This window comes from Rattus norvegicus, chromosome 13 (assembly GCF_036323735.1).
Source record: "Rattus norvegicus strain BN/NHsdMcwi chromosome 13, GRCr8, whole genome shotgun sequence".
Lineage (NCBI taxonomy): Eukaryota > Metazoa > Chordata > Mammalia > Rodentia > Muridae > Rattus > Rattus norvegicus.
The window spans coordinates 65,978,398-65,997,332 of NC_086031.1; the positions used below are offsets into that span (position 1 = coordinate 65,978,398).

At 39.9% G+C, this 18,935-nt stretch overlaps 1 protein-coding gene across 3 annotated transcripts in view; it reads left to right on the forward strand.

The window, feature by feature from the left end:
- Ivns1abp (influenza virus NS1A binding protein) overlaps positions 1 to 18,288 on the forward strand; it is a 19,617-nt gene extending 1,329 nt beyond the window's left edge. The window contains exons 2-15 of one of the 3 annotated variants that reach the window (NM_001401342.1): positions 3,413 to 3,617; positions 5,041 to 5,169; positions 5,589 to 5,758; positions 5,877 to 5,952; positions 7,840 to 8,013; positions 8,547 to 8,672; positions 10,040 to 10,147; positions 13,461 to 13,590; positions 13,796 to 14,020; positions 14,547 to 14,668; positions 14,759 to 14,885; positions 14,966 to 15,097; positions 15,290 to 15,463; positions 16,986 to 18,288. In NM_001401342.1, the coding sequence (NP_001388271.1) occupies positions 5,059 to 5,169; positions 5,589 to 5,758; positions 5,877 to 5,952; positions 7,840 to 8,013; positions 8,547 to 8,672; positions 10,040 to 10,147; positions 13,461 to 13,590; positions 13,796 to 14,020; positions 14,547 to 14,668; positions 14,759 to 14,885; positions 14,966 to 15,097; positions 15,290 to 15,463; positions 16,986 to 17,239 (1,929 nt within the window). In that variant the 5' untranslated portion in view covers positions 3,413 to 3,617; positions 5,041 to 5,058 and the 3' untranslated portion in view covers positions 17,240 to 18,288. Of the gene's footprint in view, positions 1 to 3,412; positions 3,618 to 5,040; positions 5,170 to 5,588; positions 5,759 to 5,876; positions 5,953 to 7,839; positions 8,014 to 8,546; positions 8,673 to 9,075; positions 10,148 to 13,460; positions 13,591 to 13,795; positions 14,021 to 14,546; positions 14,669 to 14,758; positions 14,886 to 14,965; positions 15,098 to 15,289; positions 15,464 to 16,985 lie in introns of those variants that run through there. The other 2 variants (XM_039090454.1, XM_006249989.5) reach the window with 2 other exon arrangements.
- The last annotated feature ends 647 nt before the right edge of the window (positions 18,289 to 18,935 follow it).

Consider the following 18,935-nt stretch of genomic DNA (forward strand, 5'->3'; position numbering starts at 1 on the left):
AAAACCTGAGAAAATAGCTTCAGGTTGAATCCTGCTAACACTTTAATATCTTTAAAATATTAAAGGACTTATTTGTAAGCCTGAATGTAAACAGTAACTGGGTAGAACTGGGTTGAAACCAGTATGCTCTAATGCCACCTAGCAGGTATTATATCAAACCTGCACTTTGGTGGCTTTCCTCAGATTTCCTAATATGTGGAATCTCGGGTTAATTAATAGATTCCCGTTTCTGTAGCCTTTGTCTTAATTTATAGTTGACTTCTAACTTTGTCTTTTCCAAGGACAGTAGTTCATGCTTTACTTTAGGGTTATTAGTGGGAGGCTGACCTTGTTTTTAAACGGTAGGATTTTGTATTTCTTGTTTGGATGTTTTAAGTGCCGTATAAATGTAATTTTTCAAATAAGTTTCTTTGAATGTCTTGGCCAGTGACACTAATGGGACTTATCCCAAAGCTTTTTCTTTTTAGCTTTTTAGTAGTGTGATGGTATAATCAGATGCTGCAGGTAGGAATTCTCAAAGGTTGAGTATATTCCTACCTTCTGTTGGTATTAAAAGTATTATTGGAGAGATTTCTGGAATTTTACTTCTCTTGTGTCAGTAGCCACTGTGTTAATGTTTCTAGCCCTACAACAGTGTTCTTTACACTTTTGTTGTCAACCTGGATATCCAAAAGGTACCTCAACATTAGAACATCCCAAACCCGGTTCTTTTTTTCTTTCCTGCTTTTCTCAATCTAGCTAAATCAATATCTAAAATTTAATCAATATCTAAAAATGACATGTTGCCAGCAGCACCCATGTTAAAATATCTTAAGTCCTCACTCGGTGCCTTAAAGACCAAGCCAGCATGAGTGTATATAATCTTCGTTTAAATGTCTTGTGTGCATCTTTTTTCCAGGCATGCACCCACCATACTCCTCCTCAAACACCCCTTCTTAAAACCTTCATCTGTCTCCATATTTCGCATTGTTTAAACCTTAAAATAAGATTTCCTCTCTCCACCATGTGCCATGTGAAACAAAACAGCCAAAGTTTCTGGACTATGTGAGCTGTTGTGCCTTCCCTTCCCCTTTGCCTGAGCTGGTTTTTCTGCTTTATCTGCCTCTGCAGTGCTCAGGCTGCAGAACTGAGCTAACTCCATTTTGTTCTAAGCATTTCATTCCAGTCTGTGTCTGCCATGTTTAGTATCATAAGTGTTTGCAGCTCAGTGGTTAAGTGCTTGCCTGTTATGACTGAGGCTCTGGGTTTAATCCAGCACTGAGGAGGGACTTCTTCAATTACTTCATAATTGACTTCCTTGAAAAAAATTACCTTGAAACTTAAATACTTGTGGTTTACCTTAGCAATGTTTTAAAAATGTGATGTTTCCTTCTGCTTAGTGGAGGGTGGGAAGTGCTGTGCTGTTTTCGCAGCTCTGTAAGACCTGCTGGATTATATTTCACTTAAGCTAATCTTCTGGGCTATAGTAACTCTCGAATTCAAAATAGTAAAAGCAGGTCCCCTATCTTTCATTTCTGGTACTGACCTCACTAAGAAACTGAAATGTGTTTAGCTGTATATATTCCTTTTGACCCTAGTTTCAGTCATAAAAATGGACTGGTTCAAACTATTTTTAATACAAAAAGTAAATTTTATATTCTTAAATGCCTTTGGGATGTTTGAGCCTTGGTCTGGCTTTGAAAGACAAAATTTCTTCCCATTTAAAAATATTAATTAGTTACTGTGCTTGAGTTTTAGGTATGAAATAAGAAATGTGAAATTTGAGGATACTTTAAGTTAAAAAAAATTGTGTGTGGATATTTTGTCCAGAAGGCATCTGAAATACCCAAACTTAGTGAAAGTGAACATAAACTTTGAAAAACAAGTTTGTATAACTTAAACATCATTTGGACTTGGGCTAACTTTTTAGAGTTGTAGGTACAGTGGGTAGGTGCTACCGATGAAGGCGAAGTTCATATTAAATCTTTTTTCTAGACAGTCTCATGTAGCCTCAGTCAGCCTTGGAACTATGCAACTCAAGTTGGCTTTGAACTCTTAATCCTACCATCTCACTCCCAGGTGCTAGGAATACTGGCTTGTGTGCCATTGCATATGTTGAGATCCTAGTAGGCAGAGAGTCAGATAAAAAGACCTTATTTCACAAAATGCAAAGCCAGATTGTAAAGTACACATTGTATAAGCGCATATGTCAGACATTCTCTACAAAGCTTTTTTCTTAAAGACTATTTTACCCCCTCCCAAGTAAATCTTTTAAGATTTATTTATTATATATGAGTGCACTGTAGCTGTCTTCAGACATACCAGAAGAGGGCATCAGATCTCATTACAGATGGTTGTTGTCACCATGAGGTTGCTGGGAATTGAACTCAGGACCTCTGGAAGAGCAGTCAATGAGCAGTCACTGAGCCATCTCTTCAGCCCCCAATAAATCTTAAGTTAGAACATCCAAGCTATCAAAATAATAAACATTTGGCCAGGAAGTTGACTCTTCTAGAGGACCAGGTTCAATTCTTAGCATCATGTTGCTGATCGCACTGTAACTCCAGTTCCAGCATATTCGGTGCCTCTTTTTGGCCTGCAGGCATTACACACCCAGTGAACAGACATTTACATGCAAAACTCAAGTTTAAAATTTTATAAATCTCCAGTGTGTTCTCTGTACATGGGATAGGATTACCTGTTTTCAAAGAACATTTGTTTTGCTAAAGCTAGTTTTGTAAGAAAAAAATATAAATTGTAAAGCAGAAGAAATGAAAATAACATGATAGGGTGATAGAGTTGATATAGTTTTTGCTTTTAAGACAGTCATGCAACACAGTCTGTCCTTAAAAATGAACAAGGCGGAGGATTTGCCTAAAAGCAGAGCACAGAACGTAATTGTGGACAGTCATGCATATCGTCAGAGTTTGGGGAACACTGCTTCCTAGCCCTAGGGTACTGGCCAAGGTTTGAGAAGGTCACCTGTCAGAAGTTGGCCTAGGGGTTTTCCAGCTAGAAAGGCAGCAGGAAACAAAGGCCAAGCACACTTTGGGGAGTGGGGTATCTGGCTTATAGAGGTACATGTGTCTGGGAAGAGTGCCCAAAGGTGGCTTCCTTCTTCTAGAGTAGACCTCTTGTGTTTGCAAATTGGCTGGAATCTAATAGAGTTTTTAGAGTTAATATTTGTATCTGTTCTTTACTTCTTAGGCTAGCATATCCCTCTTTAACAATGATTAAGGATTTTTTTAAAGAAATAACTTTAATAATTGCATGTTAAATAAAAAATTGTTTGTAGTTTATGGTTTTTTTAATGTAATGTGATATTTTTTGCCTTTTACCTCAAAGGTTGACTTATTTTGTATGACCTGTTCTACCTATATGAATGGCAGACTGATTCTTCTGAATATCTAACTTAGATCTGCTATTTTTACAGATTATGATGCATGATTATCACAGAAGAAATTCATGTCTATAGCTTTTAAGGACTTGATTACATCATTTTCAAGCCTGATAGTTTTGGAACCACCATTAAAGCCTAAGACGTCTACCTTACTCAGCCACCTGTCTTCACACCATAACCAAGTGCTTTGTTTCAACACTCCTTTGTCTTTCGACACATTTCTCTTCAGTAATAGTTGGTAAGTGACTATTCTTCACCTCTAGCAGTGACAAGTGTTTGGGTGTCTTGTGAGCTGGCTCAGAGGCAAAAGACACTTTTCTGCACAAGCCTGGCAACCCAAGTTTGATCCCTGGAAACTCCTCAGGTGCTAAGGTGGAAGGAAAGAGTGGATTAAGCAAAGTTGCCTCCAACCTCCCCACACAGTAAGGCTGGGGCATGTTTCCCCCACCTAGTAATAAATGCCCTTTTTAAGACACAGGCTTTCTGAAAACTGTACTGAGGATAGACCGATCTCAAGGCTTAAAAGGCAAAGAGATCCCTAATCATTTGGATATGAAAACATTGTTTAAAAAATTTATTATATGAGGTGTGTGTGTGTGTGTGCGCGTGTGTGTGTGTGTGTGTGTGTGTCGGTCTGTCTGTTTGTCTTGGTTCTTTCCTTTTACCATGTGGGTCCTGGGGCTTGAACTCAAGTCCTCAGGCTCGGTGGTAAGCACCCAACCTGTTGGTACCCATCTTGCAGGCATCTAAAAAGCATCTTTAGCATTTGTTTTTAAATTCTTTAATAAAAATGATTTTTTTCTCTCCTCCCTTAGTATTCCTTTTTGAGTATTTTGGCTTTTAAGTTACTTTAAACTGAAGTCTTATACTACTATTCTTTAACATAGTTAAAACAATAACTAGTTATTGTTTTACATAGTTACTAGTTTTATAAGTTAAGTTGATAACTTGTTCTGAGAACAATAGGCTAGAGATGTGGCTCAGTGGTTGTAGAAAATGGTATCTTTACAAAGAATTTGTTTTTCCAGGTTAGGAGTACATGCCTATAATCCCAGCCCTCTGGGAAAGGAAGGGGGATTGAGGAGTTCAGGGCTAGTCTCAGCTGCCTTCTGAATTTAAGGCCAGACTGGGCTATAGAGATGTGTCCAATGCACATTGGTTTGTTTTTGAGAGTAAAGGATGGACAGAAGCCAAGTCCAGGAAAGTCTGTATGTCTCTTAAACCACTTGCTGTAGGTTAGGATGGGAAAATATCTGATTTTCCTCCCTTCAGGAGGAATGTGTGTTAGACATGGAAACCAGGCTTAGGATGAGATATTCACTACTGGATGATGGAGTACAAAGCAATAGATAGGGTCGAAGTCAGGATGAGAACCTAAGTATCCTGAGCCAGTGTTGCTTCAGCCAGGATTTTGTGTGCTTACGTTTTTTGATATATTGGTAGGATAGAATTTGGGTATGAAGATATGGTTTTACGTTTGAAAAAAACACATACATTCTTTTTTGAAACAGAATGTTTAGACCAGGCTGGCCTCAAACTTCGGGATCTACCTGCGTCTGTTTCCCACGGGCTGGGGTCAAAGGTGCGACTCACCACACCCTGCTTGGAGATTTTAAGAGCTTTGACATGTAAAGTAACGCAGCTTTCTTTTTTCCGTTTAGCCAAATTTATAAGGAAAAATGATTCCCAATGGATATTTGATGTTTGAAGATGAAAATTTTATTGAATCTTCTGTTGCCAAATTAAATGCCTTGAGGAAAAGTGGGCAATTCTGTGATGTTCGACTTCAGGTATTTAAAACTTAATTCATGGCCTTTTGTTACTAAAAAGGTAACCCATAAAAGCCTTCAGTCGTATTTCCACCTCCAGACGGGAAATTAATGAGATCACTAAGTTTTTTGAGATCTTATTTTTTATTTATGTGTATGGGTGTTTTGCCTGCGTGTATGTCTTTGTACCGCATGTGTGCCATGTCTGTGGAGGTGAGAAGACATGAGCCCCTGGAACTGGATTTACAGATGGTTGTGAGCGCCCATGTAGGTGCTGGTCCTGTGGAAGAGCAGCCAGTGCTCTTAACCATTGAGCCAACTTTCTAGCTGTGAGGTGACCTTTTTTCTTTTTAAAGACTTTTAACTAGAAATGTGAACCAGGAAGCTGATGTGTTGAGTGCAGTCAATAAGACATCTCGTTTTGGTTTTTGTTATTTCAGGTCTGTGGCCATGAGATGCTGGCACACAGGGCAGTCCTGGCTTGCTGTAGCCCCTATCTATTTGAAATCTTTAATAGTGACAGTGACCCTCATGGAGTTTCTCACGTGAAGTTGGATGATCTCAATCCAGAAGCTGTTGAAGTCTTGCTGAATTACGCATACACTGCTCAGTGAGTATCTTCACGTAAAACAGAAGATTAGATAATGCCAAGAATTTAGGAAATAACTAAAAAAAACAAAAAAACAAAAAAAAAAACCCCAAACTTTTTTTGTTTTTTTTTTAAATAGGTTGAAAGCTGATAAGGAATTAGTGAAAGATGTTTATTCTGCAGCGAAGAAGCTGAAGATGGACCGAGTAAAGCAGGTAGAGTGTTACATGTCGTAACAGTTGGAGACGGGTAGGGTGCTCTGTGGGGTTGGGATATAGAAATCATCATAACATTTAATTAGGCCCAAGAGTTAGAAATTCTGTCCCTTCCCATCACAGCTGAGCCTGTTGTTTGCTCCTTGGGCTTTAGTAATGTAGAAGGGTCACCTGTCCTCTTGACTGACAGTCTTCTTTGGAATAATGGCTATGCCAGAGTCAAATTAAGTTACAAAATGCTACATCTCTTTGATGGATATGTTTATTTGTAACAGAATGTTAAGTAGTGTTACTTATACTGTAAGATCACTACACAGAACGGCAGCTTGGCCATGACATGAACCTTTCTGACTTGAGCATAACTGAGCTCAGTTTCAGAGTTGTTGCGTTTGCCCTAGAGCAACTGCAAACGAGTCCGTAAGGGATTAAAGTGGTGTACTGACAGTGTCTGACAGAACAGATTCCTGTATGTGTATGTTGTACACATACGGAAAGTGCCCGCAGAGTCCAGAAGGCACTGAGACTCAAGGAGCTACCTGCCTGAGGTGGGTGCTGGAACCCAAACTTGGGTCCTGTGGAAGAAGTTAGCTCTTAGGAAAGCAACAAGTCCTCTTGCCCACGGAGCCATTTCTCCAACACTCCTAGTCATATAAGATTTTTAATCAGAGAAAGTGGCTTTGAATAAGGACCAGCAAGCTAATATTTTCTTAAAAGGGTCAGGGTTTTTTAAAATAGAGTTTTATAAGGAAGGGCTCTGTGGCTTCTGTATGTAATCTGCTTTCTTAAGGTCGAGTAACAGAAGTTAGACCAGTGGTTCTCAGCCTTCCTGATATTGCTGTTTGCTATTGTCAGGAATTATAACATAAATATTGATGTCCAGTGGTCAGTGGGTGCCACTAGGAAGAGGTAGTTTGGCCTTCAGAGGGGTCGCCACCCACGGATTGCGAACTGCTGAATTAAGCAGTTTGGACAGACACACTGCCCCACAAACCTAAAGCACTTGTTGCTTTTGTTGGCAGCAAAGTTCAGTTCTAAGCACTCAGATGGCTCACACCATCTGTAATTGTGGTTCTAGAGTGTCTAATGCCCTCTCCTGGCCTCTGCAAACACTACATGCACATGGTGTATTGTATAGGCACACATGCAGGCAAACACCCATGCAAAATGAAAGTAAATGAATCTTTAAAAAAGAATCCTATGATTCTTAAGATGGCTTAGCAAGTAAAGCTGCTTGCTGTGTCAGTCATGGTGACCTGGTTTATAACACATGTAAAAGGTTACCCACTCCATATGGTTGTCTTCTGATTCCAGTCATGAAGCACATAGACACACTGAATTTTAACAGAGGTCCTATGCTGTACATACAGTTTCATAATTCCAGCTTCTTCCTATACAGATATTTTTCCAAATGTATTTCCGATTCTGTCTTGCTACTTTCCATGTGCTGTGCACTCAGCTTTCTACTGTAGAGCTCCATTTATCCCTAACCTCAGAAAGCTTCACCTGACGCTACTGTTGACACCTAGACCCCGCACTGCATTGCCATTTGTCACATTTGCTGCTAAACAACTTTGTGTGCCACATCTTTGCTGTTTCTCATTTGCTTTTTGTTGCTTGGTTTTATTTTGAGACATACATCTTGTTATGTAGCCTGGGCTGGGTTTGAATTTAGATTTCTCTTGTCTCAGCCTCCCAAGTGCCCCAGATTCTAGGCCTGTGAGCACCACCGTGCCCAGCTGATGTCATCATGTATCCATGTACTGTCTGTCCCATTGTCTAGTTTGATTTGATTTCTGGATCATTTTTGTATTTCACACAATGTTCACATATTGACATTGAATATTCAATAAACTATGCAAAATGTTGACACACGTCTTTCTTTCTAAGGTCTGTGGAGATTATTTACTATCTAGGATGGATGTTACTAGCTGCATCTCTTATCGGAATTTTGCAAGTTGTATGGGAGACTCTCGTTTGTTGAATAAAGTTGATGCCTATATTCAGGAGCATTTGTTACAAATTTCAGAAGAGGAGGAATTTCTTAAGCTTCCGAGACTAAAGGTAAGGAGTAGTCCACGTAGGTCATACAGGTCAAGTAGTGTTCTGTAGTTTCAGACACAGTCTTTTGTCAGGCGAATGAAGGTTACAATCAGTAATGCTGATACTTCAAAGTGACTGTTACTCTTATGTAATGGGTTTCTGCTTCCCTGTTTGTTTATTTACTTTGTGGGTCACTGATTTCCTTCCAAATTAGAGAAAATTGATAAAGTAAAACGTTTTTAATAAAATATTTTTGAGAATTTAAAAAAGTGTACAATGTTTACCATATTCACCTCCAGATCCATACTCAATTTCATGTCCTCTCAAACTTCTTTTGGCCCTCTGTGCTGTTTGTTACTGATGGATATGGAACGATCCACTGAGCTAGTGGGCCGATCAGAAAGATATGAAGCTGTCAGCTGTCTGTGGCACCTCAGCCACATTCACACAGTTCATGACCCCTCCCCAGTGAAACTGAGCATTTAGCTGAGAGCTAGAATTTCAAAGCTGATGTGGATGTCACTGATATTTGTTTGATTTATTTACAATTCTAGTTGGAGGTAATGCTTGAAGATAATGTTTGCTTGCCCAGCAATGGCAAGTTGTACACAAAGGTAATCAACTGGGTGCAGCGTAGCATCTGGGAGAATGGAGACAGCCTGGAAGAGCTCATGGAAGAGGTTAGTTTTAAAGTAAATGGGATCCAGCAGTTCTTACACATTATTTTTGCTATAACATGAAGGATTCCCTTTCACTTTTATTTTATAACCATGACCCTAAAGAATTTAAATTTTGCTATAGGTACCCCTAAGCTGAGAAACAGGGGGGGTGTCCAGGTGAGCTGAATGAACCGTTCAGTTTGGTCTTCTGCTTTTCTTTTTTTTTTTTTTCCTTTTTTTCTATGCTTATTATGTGCTGTTAACTTCTTTTAAAGTAGCATGGAACTTGCTTTAGACATGGGAGGTGGTACTACTGACATTTTCTGTAGATTCTTAATTTTTCTTCACAGGTTTTTGCTTTAAGTTTGACAAGTAGGTAAAGCTTCTAATGGTTGTTCCTCCCCGTTGGTTTATCTCCCCATAGGTTTATTAACAAAACTAGGATCCCCAAGACTGAAGAACCGAGAAGAAACCTCGAGTGTATTGACACGTAAAGAAGCAGCAGTCCTGCCCCAGTTCTCCTAAGAAAAGTCCGCTGTGGGCAGAGAGCGATGATGATTTAATGGTGTTTACTCCTTTACAGGGTTCTTACCTCTAAAGCTTTGTGTTTTCAATGGTGTTGTTCTTACATATAGTCAGATTTGGGGCTGTTTTAAAAAAATACACAACAAAAACAAAATTTGACGGCAAAGGGGACTAGGCCATGTGTTGGTTGAAGCAGTGGGGTAATTGAGTGTATCACTGCACAGACCCGTCCACGCTCACTGAAGCTAACCTGCTCTGTCAGGCCTTAGTCCCTGCCGTGACTACCTTCTATAAAGGCAGCAGATGCTCTTTCAATTCTGTGACTTCCCATGTGGGAATCAGATGCAGTAGTCATGTATTTGCATCTGTGCAGGAAGAATGCAGCTTGCTTGACTTTTTGCATTTGTTTTTTCTTTATGTGTTTTCTTGACATTACCTACAGGGGAGAAGTATGTTTATTCAAACAGTGCCATTTATCTTCAAAGGTGTAAACCATTCCGTGTTTTATTGTAAATATGTGTACTTAAGAATCTATGTGTTGTACTATACGTTTTTTCTTAATGTCACATAATAGAAGCTCTGGAAACAATGAAGATTTCTTTCAAGCCAATCAAGCCAAGGACTGACTCTTCAGCCAGTATTAGAAGATTTTGTATTTGATCTTGATTTTTGTTTTGTTTTTTGTTTGGTTTCGCTTTTTACATTTTTACTACTATGACATGTTTTTCTTTGCATCGGGATCCTGCCAGAGTAAGATGTCAAGACGCACACTGGAGGTTACCTTGAGGCGGTTGTGTAATCTGCGTACTAGCGAGTAGCCATGGTGACAGTAGCCACATGGGTGTTCTGTTGCTGTTTTGCAGGTTCAAACCTTGTACTACTCAGCTGATCACAAGCTGCTTGATGGGAACCCACTAGATGGACAGGCTGAGGTGTTTGGCAGTGATGATGACCACATTCAGTTTGTGCAGGTACACATTGCACAGTCTGAGGTAACCTCAGGTTAAAATTTAACTGGAGAATTTTATAGCATTCTTAATTTTCCTTTAATAAAGGAAAGTGGACGAATTTTATTGTTATAACTGGACAGAGAGACTTTTTGGGGAGAAAACAAGCATTTTACAGCTTGCAGCTTTTTTGCCACACCAGCAGAAGCTGACTCAGCATTAGACAACTCCATTGACACCTTTTCTCTCAGAATGCGGTTCACAACTAGTAATAAGGACAGCAAAAAACCAGTGTACTAGGCTTTTGTTAATTTGGTTAGATTCTTAAAGGTCATTTGTAACATACATGATTATTAGGATCAGTTTTCAAAAGATAGTTGACTTCGATTGCTGATGGCTGTGAAAGAAATTTTGGCTATGTAATTACTATGTAACATTCATGAAATAGAAATAGTATCATGATTAATAATAAGTTTATATAATGTTGAACTCAGAAATGGTCGATCATTTACAGTGTGATCTGGATGTTTCTAGGCAAAATGTATTAAGGCAGTATAGTTTCCTTGCTGATTGAGTTACTGCTGTAGCCTTTCATTAAACACATACTTAAGTTCAGATACAGTTTTAACAGTAGAGAACAAACATGTGAGGTGTGTGAACAGTTTTAACTTACAGACACTGGCAGCATATAAAAAGAAACACCTTCTGTTTCTGTGTGTTAAAGATCAAACCAGTGCTCTGCGTGTAGTTCATGCCCTTCAACACTGGGCGACACCATAGCAGCCCCACAGTCGTGAATGTCACAGTGAGCCACTCACTAACCATTCTCTTACTAAGAAAAGCAACCTGGAGCCTTCGTCTTTTCAAACACTGCCTAACTTGAGACACAGACATATTTTGCCTATATTTGGAATTTCTATAAAATAGTCATGTAATAAGCATTCTTCTTAGATGGCCTTTAACTCAGCGTTGGGAAGGCATGTGCTGGAGAGTAAAAAGTTGGCTCAGTGGTGATGGTGTACTGACCATGTGCTTATGTTATCCAAATGGCAGGTGTCTGGTATCCCAACCTGGGGACTTGCATTGGCCAAAAGCCGTGTTTGTATTTCTACTTGGAACATCTGTGGTTGTTTTTATCTTTAATTATAAATACTGTAAGTTAAAGTAGCCTTTTTAATGGCAGAAGATTAAACACCGGCCAGTGGCAGGCTGCAGTGCTTGACATGGAGTCACAGCGTATGTAGCTTCTTTTACAGGACCTACCAAGGCAGTAAACAGTTCTGTCCAAGAGGAGGCTCCTGCCATACAAGGGAGGGCCTGAGGGAGCCTGTGGGATAAGACGTGAGATGGAAGGTGGCACAAACACAGGCTTGGGATTTAGAGGATTAGCCTTAGGTGAGCAGAAGATTATCCATGCACGGATGCTGCTTTGTGATTGGCAGGCTAATCTGGAAAAGGAAGCACGTATAACTGACACTTCCTTATGGGCGGCAAGAAGGATTTTTTTTTTTAATTTTGTGTTGTCAGGATGAAACCTAGGGCCTCTGCATATGACAGACAAATGCTCTACTTGAGCTACATACACAGCCAGGAGAATTAGACAAGAATACTGAGTGGAAAGAGTGTAATTTAAAAGTCGATAGAAGAGATGTGGTAAGTTATATTTCTAGTTGGCATTCATCAATCGTAGGAAATGGCTAATTGTCAGGTAGATGACGCTGGACTAGCAACAGATTTGCATTTTTAACTTTACAAAGTTGGCATTTTTTTTTATGATCAGACACAAAGGGTAGATTAAAGCTTGCAAGAGCAGTTTGTAGATTATTTGAGGTAATAGTTTTTATGTTTTCAACAATGATGAAAAGTTTAATCGAAGGATATGGAGGAGAAAGGATCAACTCCACTCATCTGTGCCTACACATAGCTCTCTAAAGGTTGAGGGTAGGTCTTAGTGGTATAGGACGGTTTGAGAATGAGAGGATCATGGGAATGTGTGAGATGCTGACCTTTCTGTCTTGCTAAATATTGTGAATAGAGACCATGGAGCAGAAAAGGTCATGCCCTAGATTTCAGGGATGAGGAAAGGAGATAGAGAGGAAGCCTGGGAAGAAGGATTGCAATTAGAACCTACTCGAACTGTAAAAGCCGCCTAAGAGGAAAATGGACGTCAAATAAATGAGATCTTCTGGAAGGTGATCCAAAGATAGGAGTAATTCTGTTTGTGTAAGGAGGTCATGAGAAAAATTGTGTATTAGGTGTGTTTGTTAATGCCAGTCAGTAGTCCTTAGTGTCGACCCCATTCATGGTCACTCTCTCAGTTACAATTCGTATGTTAGAGCAGTCTTATTGCTGTGAAGCCTCTTTAGTATGTAAGTTTCGTCTATTTCATATTTTGTGATACTTGGGACTCCTTTCCACATATTGAGGTGAAGATTTTAATGTATCTTATAGTCTTTAAAAAAAGTCAGAATCCTTTAACTGTTTCTTTGTTGCTTTTTTTATACTAGCAACACAAGTTTCCATTAGAAACTATTTGTTTATGCGGTCTGTCCCTGGGGCCCAGGTTAAGTGGGTGAGCAGAGTTTGCAAGTGCTGAAGTGTGGTGCCTATCCTTTCACGGTAGACATTGCAGACTCAGTGTCAGGCTCTGATTACACCCAGCACTCAGGATTCTGTATGATCCTTTCTCTTGGAAGTGGCAGGGGCTGAGGCAGTTGAAGGCAGTCTACAAAAGAAGCTCATAAAAAAGCACACTGATGCTCGAACCCTTCATTACCATTGCCGTGTTATAGTCCTGCGAGTGGTTCTTCAGTATTGCTCATTTCTGATTGTGTGTGTGTTTAGCTTTCACAGTATCTAAAGTAGCCCTAAAATAAAATGCACATGCTTCTGATTGTTACTTCCTGTAAAATGCTTTCAGAGATTGGCAGAACCTGTGCGTACTGACTCTTTGCTGGCATTGTCTGAAGGATACTATTCTAGACAGTTTAGTTAGGCTGAGTTTCTTACACAGAGCAGCTGAGAGTGTTATTTTCTCCTTCCCGCTCCCATATTGAGAGATCATTGTGGTATTTCATCTGTGCTGGATTGTGAGTTGTTGAAATTGATCTTCTTCTGAGCAGCCAGTTGTGTAGATGGAGCTGTTTCATTTTTAAGTGGCGGTGTAAGTGTGGCAGGACTTTGTCAGCTGGAAAGTGTTGGTTTGTGTTTGGTTCCATGTGCTGTGTAGGTGAAGGCACTCCGTGTCACCGGCAGTTGTTGCACAGTAGCTCAGGAACAAAGGTGCAGCAGGACTGCTCTCTGGCTAGGTTTCTGTAGCTGCCTTTTGATTTTGCAGAAAAAGCCACCCCGTGAGAATGGCCATAAGCAGATAAGTGGCAGTTCCACTGGATGTCTCTCTTCTCCAAATGCTTCAGTGCAAAGTCCTAAGCATGAGTGGAAAATCGTTGCTTCAGAAAAGACTTCAAGTAAGTTTGTCTTCAGTTTATCTACTTGTAAGGATAGTTGTCAGTTTAAAATACTTTGAGACTGAATAAGGAAAAACTCGGAGCAATAGCATATGGAAAACCATAGCAGAAGTTCCGTTCTGGAGACTGGAGTACAATTTAGAATTCTCTGACCACCCCAAGTGTTAATAGTTCCATGGTAAACACGGAGCTCTTTTGTTCACAGATAACACTTACTTGTGCCTGGCTGTGCTGGATGGTACATTCTGTGTCATTTTCCTTCATGGGCGGAACAGTCCCCAGAGCTCACCAACAAGTACTCCAAAACTGAGCAAGAGTTTAAGCTTTGAGATGCAGCCAGATGAGCTCCTAGAAAAGCCTATGTCTCCCATGCAGTATGCACGGTCTGGACTGGGGACAGCAGAGATGAATGGCAAACTCATAGCTGCAGGTAAGAGCAGAGCAATGTGTGTGATAGACAGGCCGATAGGTGGGCATTTATATCAACGTGCTGCATTTCAAGACAGAAATAAACATTGATACTGAATATGCCTCAGTTTGGTTAGGAGTCATTGTTTTAAATTAAATGGGAGTGGTGTGCTAGACCATAAACCCAAGGCCTCGGGGCTGCTTGCTAGGCCAAGTGCTATAGTACATCCATGTTAGACTACAGAGTAGATAGACTTGTTGGTTTTTCAGCCAGAATAAGCAGTTTGCTCATATACATAATGAATACTGCTCCTTGACTATTAGGAACATTTAGTTAAATATCTTTCTCGCTAGGTACATTACCTAAAGACATCCTGGCTGGACCTGGCGACCAGCCACATACTTTTTAATCTTAGCACTTGGGTGATGTAATAAGAGGCTCAAGCCGTAAGATAGCCTGGGAGACATAGTAAGATGCCCACTGTGGGGGAACATCCAGCCATTCTGATCATGTTTCACATCTAAAGCAAACCTACGTTTCTTGCCAGGTGGTTATAACAGAGAGGAGTGTCTTCGAACAGTTGAATGCTATGATCCACACACAGATCACTGGTCCTTCCTTGCTCCCATGAGAACACCAAGAGCCCGCTTTCAGATGGCTGTGCTGATGGTTAGTACAGTGTGCTCAAAACAGTCCTTTATCTTGTCTTTTTCCTTAGCACCACCCAAGGGAAATTCTCACTTATCACTTTTGACATAGGGACAGCTTTATGTGGTGGGTGGATCAAATGGACACTCCGATGACCTGAGCTGTGGAGAGATGTATGACCCGAGCATTGATGACTGGACCCCTGTGCCAGAGCTGAGAACTAACCGTTGTAATGCAGGTAATAATACTCTACTAACTAACACGGCCAGGGTCTATTCATAATACTTGGGTTATTAACATGCTTTACACCTTTCCTAGGAGTGTGTGCTCTGAATGGGAAACTGTACATTGTTGGTGGCTCTGATCCATATGGTCAAAAAGGCCTGAAAAATTGTGATGTATTTGATCCTGTAACAAAGTCATGGACAAGCTGTGCTCCTCTTAACATTCGTAAGTTGGTCTCTTTATTTTGTTTTGTTTTTTTGGGGGGTGGGGGTATGGTTTGCCTGAAACTTTGTGTAGCCCAAACTGGCTGACCTTGAACTTGTAGTTCTTTATAAACCTGTGAATTACTAGATTGCAGTACACACTTACAGTTCTGATGGCTTTAATAATAATCCTGGTTTGCTTTAATTTTTATAGGTAGACACCAGTCTGCAGTTTGTGAACTTGGTGGTTATTTGTATATAATTGGAGGTGCAGAATCTTGGAATTGTCTGAATACAGTAGAACGATACAATCCTGAAAACAACACCTGGACTTTAATTGCACCCATGAATGTGGCTAGGCGAGGAGCTGGCGTCGCTGTTCTTGATGGTGAGTGTCTAGGTTTGGAGAGGTGAATAGTAGAGTGGCAAGAGTTAGCTCCCTAATTCCAAGAAGGGTCGCTCACACACTTTTAAGTAGATTCCAGGGACTGGCAAAATGGCCCAGCGGGTAGAATGCCTGCCTTTTTGGCAGAAACCCTGAGTTGGATCCCCAGAACCCATGTAAAGGTGGGAGGAGGGAACTGACTCCACATAGTTGTCCTCTGTGTGCTATATACCATGTGCATACGTATACGCATATCATACACAAAATAACTATGAATCATTTCTTAAAAGTTCAGATGTATTCTGTTTCTTGTGGCATAAGGGGGATTAAGGATTTTCCCCTTAAGTGTCTGGTTAGTAACCTAAATATATTCTTTCACCCATCTCTTGGGTGTTCTTAACCAAGTTCCAAATTTCCCTCTGTGAGCTGGGCCCATAATTCAGTCTTAGATTTTGAATCAACCTTTTTTTTAGGATAGTAACTTGAAGAATTTTATTTCAAAGCATAATCTCTCCAACAGTTTTATGTGGTAGACACTGTCCTTTCACGTAGTCTTTATTGATTGCTTTATTGTCTGTAGAGTTAGTTAACATCATTTGAAACAAAGCTGATCTTAGCAAGACTTTGTGCCTCAGCTAGTGAGCGAGGAAGGATGCTGGGAATAGTAAGCGGCTTCCTGACCCAGGACCCAGACCTTTGTGAGCCCTGTCCGTCAGTGTAGTTATGGCTGTATTCATGCAAGCGAGCGAGTGATACTCAGAAGAGAAAATACTGAAGCTGAAAATTAGTGATCTTTTTTCCCATTTGTTGCTGACATTTTTGTTCTGAGTATGTAATTTCCAAAAATCATATGGCGATGAAAGCTCTAGCTAGAAGTTCAGCCTTTGGTCTGTTTTCTGAACTTTTTGTGGTGCTACTTTAAGCCAGGACCCCACTCTGACTGGCTAAGTGTTTTATCATTGACCTGTATTATATATATAGCCCTATTCTTACTTTGAATATATAGAACTATGGTGGCTTGTCACTTAACATATTTAGGCAAGTTTCTACCTTCTTTGTAAATTCTCTTAATTGTTCATCCATGAAATGATCACACTATGTGATCATCACTGTGGAATTACTATGGAACTGTGGGAGATGTATTTAACATGGTGCTGTTTCTGCCCTTCTCTCCTGTAACTGCCTAAGTTTCTGTAGGAATGGATTCTTTTCCATTTAACTCATCTCCATGGTTTCCGGTATCCTTGCCACAATTACACACACCTTTTCTTTCTTTTTGTAAGATAAGGTTTCATTATGCAGCCCAGGCCAACCTCATATTAATAGTCCTTAGTCATGGCTTTCTGAGTGGTGACATTACAAGCGTGTGTTACTATACCTTGCCTACATAGATATTTAATTCCAACTTTTTTTTTTAATAGAATGGACAAACATTTCTAATTAAAATGCATTCATTTTGGGGGGCTTTTTTTTTAAAACTTGTTTTCTGAGCCTTTTTAGACTGACTGTCTTGTTTCTCTTTTAGGAAAACTGTTTGTAGGCGGTGGCTTTGATGGTTCTCATGCCATCAGTTGTGTAGAGATGTATGATCCAACCAGGAATGAATGGAAGATGATGGGAAATATGACTTCACCAAGGAGCAACGCTGGGATCACAACTGTAGGGAACACCATTTATGCAGTGGGAGGATTTGATGGCAATGAGTTTCTGAATACCGTGGAAGTCTACAACCTTGAGTCAAATGAGTGGAGCCCTTACACAAAGATTTTTCAGTTTTAACAAATTTCAGAACCCCAAACTAACAGGCTTAGTGATGTAATTGTGTGTAGTAGAGGTACACTTGTGAATAAGGAGGGTGGGTGGGGTAGATGTTGCTAATGGCAACACAAAGCTTCTGCATATTGCATATTATTAAACATGCTGTACATACTTTTTGTGTTTGGAACGGAATGCAAAGATGAAGGTCTGTTTGTGAATTCTTAAGACATCGTTGGTTATTTTACTTTTTGAAGGTTGATACTGTAAAAGAATAAACCACAAATTGATTGGGAACATCATTTTAAGAAGTCCCTGCTCCTCCTCATTTGTTTTGCCGATTTGCACATTAAATGACTCTTCCCTCAGTTCTGTCTTAAGAGGCAAGAGGGGTAGGGTTTACACGTAGGCAGTTGGGCTTTTAAGGGCCCCTTTTCAATAACTGGAACACTCTATAACAAGATACTTATTTAAATAGATAACAATGACTATTTTTGTTTTTATTAAAAGAAAAGTTCACATGCCTACCAATATTTAGTCTTTTATGATTACATTTTTATAACTTTTTATATTCTCAGCAGAGTGCTTTATCTGTTGAAGTAAAATGTGACAGATTCACGTTATCAAAGCAGAGTGGCAGAGGAAAGGATGCAGAGTGGGGTGTTTCTTTTAAATGCTCAGAACGCAAACTTAGCATTTGCCGCAGCTGTCCCTTTTTCTTTTCTGTTTGAGAGTGCAGTATCGATGTTTATTTGGATGGAGTTGAATAGTAACAGTAATAATTCAAACCCAGGTTTGATGAATTACTGACTTACTGAAACATTTAAACTGTCTTTATTTATCACTAACCAAACAATTGTAAGTGGAAGCCTTTGATTGAAACAATTAAACTGTACTGGGTTTGTGACTGCACCCCTTTTCAGAAGTGTTTTGTTCAGCTTTCTTACTCACCTGGATTGACTGGTTGGGGTGACTCGGTGTCTGTGTAGTGCTACACCTAATTTATGGTGCCCAAATGAGCAAATCTAATGCTTGCTGCAGATGCAAACACATTAAAGGTACTTTGCAGTAAATCTTTGCACTGTGGGATTTAATGTTCAAATGTTTGTTACTCACTTCATTACTTACGTGTGTGTTTGGCGGGGGGGTGTTTTGTTTTTCCCTGTAAGGATGAGCTTACAGTATTAGTGGGAAATACTCATTTGCCATATTTGAAGTAAGGGATGGTGTGAGGTTTGTGTTTTACATAAACCGAATCAGCGAGCTGGCATAAAATGACCGGAAGTGGCTGACTTGGGATGTGAATGTATTTTCTTCAAATGTTAGATTGGTCCTTTACCACCTCATTTCTCTGGTGTACAACCACTAAGAAAGAGAGGCAATTCACATGCTTTGTAGTTCTTATCTTACCCTGGTTTGGTTTTTGGACTAAACTAGTTTGGCAGGTTAGCAGATTTGATGCGCCATAATGACTGTATAATCAGTATTCTGTTCAGCCATGAAATAGTTTGAGTCGAAGATCTTTATCACTTTTCACTGCGTAAGACACGTGCTTCATTGAAATGCTTGGTATGGAAGTTTGCTGAATTCACTTTTGGTGACAAAATAGGAATAGATTGCCTAAAAGTGTGCTTTTAAAGGTGCTGCGATGACCTATCTCAAGCCAGTGCTCGGCAACCAGTTTGTGTTTACATCTAAAAGCTTCCATCTCTTCAGCGGA